This window comes from Jatropha curcas, chromosome 5 (assembly GCF_041381405.1).
Source record: "Jatropha curcas cultivar XTBG-Jc1 chromosome 5, XTBG_Jcur_1.0, whole genome shotgun sequence".
NCBI classification, from domain to species: Eukaryota; Viridiplantae; Streptophyta; class Magnoliopsida; order Malpighiales; family Euphorbiaceae; genus Jatropha; species Jatropha curcas.
The window spans coordinates 11,130,753-11,137,113 of NC_143155.1; the positions used below are offsets into that span (position 1 = coordinate 11,130,753).

Consider the following 6,361-nt stretch of genomic DNA (forward strand, 5'->3'; position numbering starts at 1 on the left):
ATATCAACCTAAAATCCCTATTTTTGACTCTGTTTTTATCTGAAGCCTTCCTGATCTGGAAAGGGCCTTGCACCACTATGTGGGGCGCACGCCACTTTCCCTGTGGCGCCAGACCCTTCGATTCAAAGGTTCAGAATGTGAATTAATCAATAAATGGCCCCGATTCAGAAATCCAGTGGCCAAACTCCAACCTTAAGTGGTCTGGGATGCGTATTTGGCCACAAATGGATCAAATAAACAATAAGAATAAGATTGAGAGCAATGATTGGTGTATGTATTCATCATTCAAGATGAACATCAAGGCGATGAATGTAAATCTTGTTTAATCCTTTAAATTCTTGTCTTTTAATTAATGTTTTTTACTTTTCAAGCACTTTAATATTCTGTCCTTTAATTTTATGCCCCTTAACTTAATGTATTATGTTTATTATTACACTAACCCTCTATTTATTAACATTGTAATTAGAATATGTATCATTTGATCATTTGTTGTATGAATGAATGGTAATGATTGGGGATGTTTGATTGATTTTATTATTATTATTATTATGAGATGGATGTCTATTTTGTGTTTGTATAGTATGAATGATGTTATTTTATTTTTGCTTTAGTATTATATTATGGCAAAATATAAGAGACCTTAATGGATCTCAATTAATACCTTTTTATAATAATTATTGGAGATTTGAGAAATTTGGAGGGTAATACGTAGATTGTATAATTAGGTGTGGATTGTAATTCTTTTCTCCTCTCCCTTTCTTTGCATGTTTAATTAATACTTTGCAATAATATGCTTGATTAACGTGGTTTCCAAAATTGCATCAAAAGAGTATTTACATCTCATTTTTTAGTTAATTGCATTATTTAAGTCATTGTGAATCATTGAACAATGAGAAAGCTGGTTTAACTGAGAGATAGGGGTGCCTAAAATCTTTCTTATCACACCTAACTCTCGGACCTTGTCTTTGGTTTAAAACCGAGTTAGTCAATTCCAAAGAATCGACTAATTTGAGAATTTTCCCTAGTGTGGTGATTCCAAAAAAAATAAAAACTCTTAACAAAATAAGTGAACCATTTTTCGAGGATTAATGGATGGGTTAAATAAAGAAAATCGATTTTTAAATAAAATCAACCAAACCCGTTCAATTCGATTCGATTCTTTCCTCCCATGGAAAAATCATAATGTCCTCAAGTACGCCAATTACCTAGAAGAGTATAGCAAAATTAGCGGATCCAATCATCGCATCCATAGTGACTACTCCTAACTTCTCTCTTAATGTCATATGCCCTTACAATATGATCAGAAGACGTGAAACTTGAAGCTTCAATTCCAAGACAACTCGCCACCTGGAATGGTATCCATATTTAGAATTGATCTATTATCCATTAGAATCATAGGGATTGTCTTCCCTTTCACTACAGTAATGTAAAGGACGTTGTTAAGGGATGCCCCACCTTCAGGCAAATTCTCATCACTGGAGGAAATTACATTGGATTTGGTGGTACACCTCTAGGTTGTCGGATGAGATTTTTAGTGGGTGGCTTGGCATTGACTCAACGCCTTACAAAGAGCTTGGGTAGGAAGAAAGGATAACGCTCTAAATAGAGATTTTAGCTTGGATTTTCTTGAGTTGTTTGAGTATATATCGACTTCTCTTATGCTCATGTGCAGGTTTCAATTTGTCAACAGGTGGCTGGTGGAGCCATAGACTGAATAGGTTGAAATTGTTTGTCACTCTTAATTATGAAATTAAGTTCTTCCAACAAGCATTAAGGTCTAGTGCACGAAATTGAGGAGACAGGTCCATGTAAGGTTCGGGTTGGTCTTAAATAAGAGAGGTGAAATCCACTTTTATTGCGGACATGCTGATTGGATAATGTGTTGTTTGTGATGTTGGATTTTTGCTTTAAAGGGAGAATGTACCCTCTCCCACCAAATCGTAAATCTTATTGCTCAAGGTCCAACATGTCTCCGTAAATATTTATAAAAAGAAGAATTAATCTGTGAATTACAATTAAAATTATTCAACTTTATTTTGATATCAAATCAATTTAGTATGCACATTTTATCAAAGAAAAGATTGGATAATCTAAATTTTTAAAAATAATTTCGGTATAAAAATATTAAAAATCAAACTAATTATAAGAGTTGACTTATTATTTTAAAATTAAATTTACATTACCAATAAGGCGTTGATTGGGATGATAAGCGACTTTAATCCCAGTAAGGATGAGAATACAAGTCTCGGGAAGCGCACTTTGCTGAGAGGGTAAAAAATTTTTACGCTCTATGGCCCGGGAAAATTAAACCTCCTAGTTACAAGAAAAAAAAAAAAAAAAACATTGGTACTTCCAATTAACTAGTTGAGGAAATTCTTTTTCTCTCCTCTTCACACAATTAAGGTTTTCTTTTTCTCTCCTCTTCATATAATTAAGGAAAAATTATAGTACGATCCCTATGATTTGTGAAATACAAGTACTTCATCCTTCTCATTTTTAAAATATACTAATTTCTCTCTATATTTTGCTTCTATTTAATTTTTGCATCTGCTTCATTAAGTCAAAAAGAAAACAAAGAGGTAAAAAGAGGGATACTAAAATATTATACTAAAAAATTATAGTGCACTCCTTATGGTTTAAAAAATACAATTAGTTCATCCCTCATTTTTAAAAATAAAAGGGATATATTTTTTTCATTTTATAAGATACTTAATGAAAAAGATGTAAAAATTAGACGAAACGACATTATAGTTCGACGGAAGTAAACTGTAAGAACATTTTAATCTATTTCTTGAAAAACATAAACAAACTAGTTGTATTTCATAAACTATAAGAATCATACTGTAAAATTTCCCTACAATTAATTACTGCATTAAAAAATTTACGCACAATTAAATAATAAAAAAAGGCTACTTCTCATCGAATTGGGCCTAAATAAGAATGCAAAACTTGCGAGAAATCCATAGGATGTACAAGCAAGAAAGAAACAAAATGATCCCATCCATAATCCCATCCAATAACATCACCCATTCAGCCACAAGTTGAGATTTTTGTGAGAGATAAAGATCTCACAACACTATTGCCTATGGCCCACTAATATCCTTTCAAGCTTTCAATATTCACTGGGCATGCTATTAAATAATAATAATAATAATAAAGAAGAAGCAAGTTCAAGCTATATAACACTTATTATTAAACTAATATATAATTTTCTTTGATTTATTATAGTTCTCAAAAGAATGGCTGCAATAAGTTCTCACTCTTCTTCTTCATTGTATCCTAATTTTCAATCGTCACCATTATTTTTCTCTTCCAAATCTACTAGAGAGCATACTTTATCCTTTTTCACCATTAGAACAAATGGGTCTTTGAGAGGAAGATTATCAGCACAAACAGTTCCAGGGGTAGGCCTAAGAGTCCAAAACGCAGCAACCAAACCTGCAAAATCACCAGGTGATTTAATTCAAGTTTTTCAATTTCAGTCTGAAAGATTTTCCATAGCATTTCAAAAATTACATTTATTTTTATTTTTCTTTGTATTGGGAGGGGTGTTTTAGCTGAAGAAGAATGGAAGGTTAAGAGAGAGGTTCTTCTGCAGAAAAAGGTGAGGAGTGTTGATGTCAAGGAAGCTCTTCGCCTTCAGCAAGAAAATAACTTTGTGATTCTTGATGTTCGCCCAGAAGCAGAATTCAAAGAGGTTCGTTTCCAAAGTTACTAAATATTAACTTCAAGATTGCATTTCTTGATCCTCTATTCTCAATTAGCCTACTAGCTTAAGTCTAGGATTTTATTCCCCTATTAAAATTTTTAGAATATACTAAAAGTCCCAATCCTTTTTGAAAAGTTCTAATTGTACACACAAACTTGTAAAAATTAATGATTTCATCTTAATTTTAAAAATTAGTTATAATTGTATTCATTTGATTAAAATTACACAATCATTCTTTCCAATTTAAGGGAGATTGATGAAAATTTAGAGAATGAAGTTTATCTGATGATTTAACAATTTCATCCTTCTCTACAATTTGACAATAACACAAAAATCAATTTGGGAGATTTTATTATCTGAGTGCTACTATTTACCTATACCAGGTGTATACACTCAATAAATTTAGTAACCGATCGACAAAATATGTGTGCGTGTGTGAATTTTGTTGCAGGCTCATCCACCAGGTGCCATAAATGTGCAAATATATAGGCTTATAAAGGAATGGACAGCATGGGACATTGCTAGAAGAGCTGCATTTGCATTTTTTGGCATCTTTGCAGGCACAGAAGAGAACCCTGAGTTTATACAGAGTACGGTTTTTGTTTTTGAAAAAAAATTCTAAAGTGATTATTTAGAAATAATATAGTGATATTTAGCCTATGATGGCAGCTGTGGAATCAAAGATAGATAAAAACGCAAAGATAATAGTGGCTTGCTCATCTGGGGGTACTATGAAGCCATCCCAAAATCTCCCTGAAGGCCAACAGTCAAGGTATTTTCATCTCTCTTACCTTGTTATGAAACTTCATTACCTCTTTATTCAACCATATTCAAATGCTACTTCCCAAATTGTGTTTTTCAAATTAAAATATAGGATAATATGATATGATAAGCGTAAAGGTTAATTTGAACTTTTGTGCTCCTAATAAATATGAAAATAGGATATTTTTTTCAGAAAAAAAAAAATTGACCTGATCTACAATTGTCAATTGATACTACGTTATCAAATTTGATGTACCATTTACAATAAATAAATAAAGGACACAATTGAAAAATTGCTAGTGTTAAAAGATAAATGTCAAAGTCGTAAAGTTTGAGATAATCTCATAACCGCAGAGTGCAGATTCATCGTATATGATATTGAATGGCCAAAATTATATACCGAATGGCCAAAAAAAAATTATGACCAAACTTGAGAGACTAAATAGTATTTAAACTTTTCATTTTAGGATATTTAATTGCTTGCTCGATTGATAAATGCCACAGGCCTAATAGTTTTGTTACTTGCTGCAGATCACTGATAGCAGCCTACCTTCTAGTTCTCAATGGTTACACAAATATCTTTCATTTAGAAGGAGGCCTTTACACATGGTTCAAAGAGGGGTTGCCATCAGTCTCTGAAGAGTAAACCACCCTCTATTTTCTGCAGAAGCTAAAGTTTTGTCCCATGTCAAGATGATATCACTAACTCAATTTTGGTCCATGGATATGTTATTTGAGACATTCTTTGGGTCAAAACTGAATTTCAATCCTACTGAAGCTTAAGAATCTCATGTAAAGTTTTAGCTTAGAATTAGAATTCATGTGAAATAGTAATATTGAGAATAATTCTACTTCAAATCCCCTCCCCTTAAGAATTTCGACCTTTCATTCAAGAAAAATCCTCTTAGCAAAATTCTGATATCATCAATGAAGATGGCATGAGAAGCATAATTCAAGTTCATGTTTGGTTATCACGCCATCTTCTAAAGCTTGCCCATTGTGTTGCAAAAGCACTTTAGTCATTTTATATTCGTCACTAATTCCTTAAAAAAAAGAAAAAAGAAAAGAAAAAGACCACTTGCAGGAAAACCTCTTCAAAACTATTCAGAAAATAGTAAGACTTAAGCTTCTACAGAAAATTTATGCGATTGATCTCTCTAAATACCCCGAAGCACGTACAGGCTACCGTCCTGGGTCTAGGAGGACAACTTTGATGTCATCGTGAATGTAGTATCTAACAATCATCATGATACCTATGTGCCGTACCCTTTTAAAGAAGCTCTTGCCATAGCAAGAGAACCCTCATAACTTCGATTTCCACCAATGAATCCACTCATATGGACAAAAACGCAGCCTGGGATCCCTGTCACCTCAGAGAGTTCATCATTTTCTAAACCCCTCCAACCAAGCAATAGAGGTTTTCGACTCTCGAACTTATCAGGTGAGACTGCCACGGCTTGTTGATCCGGATCGAATCAAAGGATGAGATGTAAGTTCGCCTCTATGGCACCCCTCGTTTATAATGAAACGGAAACACCAATAATCGAGATTAAATGCTCTATGGCACCCTACGTTTATAAGGAAACGGTAACACCAATAATCAAGCAAAGAACAAGATAAACGCCACAAACGAATTGATAAGTTTACTTTAAATTCTTGATGCAATTAGAGGAAGCAATCTCTCATTGTCACTCTAAGCAAATGGAACAAGCAAAGCTTGATCAAATGAAGTTTTTCAATTTGTCAAAATTCTGTCCTTACATGGAAGATAAGTTATTTATACTAAATAAGGAATCTAGGTTTAACAAAGCATAAAACACACAAAACACGCTAAGTCACTCCAAGCCTTCAAGTCGATGTCACTGTAGTGAGTCAAAGTTACTGTAGTAG

General features: G+C 33.1%; 1 protein-coding gene across 1 annotated transcript; it reads left to right on the forward strand.

Moving 5' to 3' along the window:
* Positions 1 to 3,161: 3,161 nt before the first annotated feature.
* Positions 3,162 to 5,329, forward strand: LOC105644012 (Rhodanese/Cell cycle control phosphatase superfamily protein). Its single transcript, XM_012229256.4, has 5 exons — positions 3,162 to 3,453; positions 3,558 to 3,697; positions 4,161 to 4,299; positions 4,379 to 4,481; positions 5,003 to 5,329. The coding sequence occupies exons 1-5, from the start codon at positions 3,240 to 3,242 to the stop codon at positions 5,115 to 5,117; spliced, it is 711 nt and encodes a 236-aa protein (XP_012084646.1). The 5' UTR covers positions 3,162 to 3,239; the 3' UTR covers positions 5,118 to 5,329.
* The last annotated feature ends 1,032 nt before the right edge of the window (positions 5,330 to 6,361 follow it).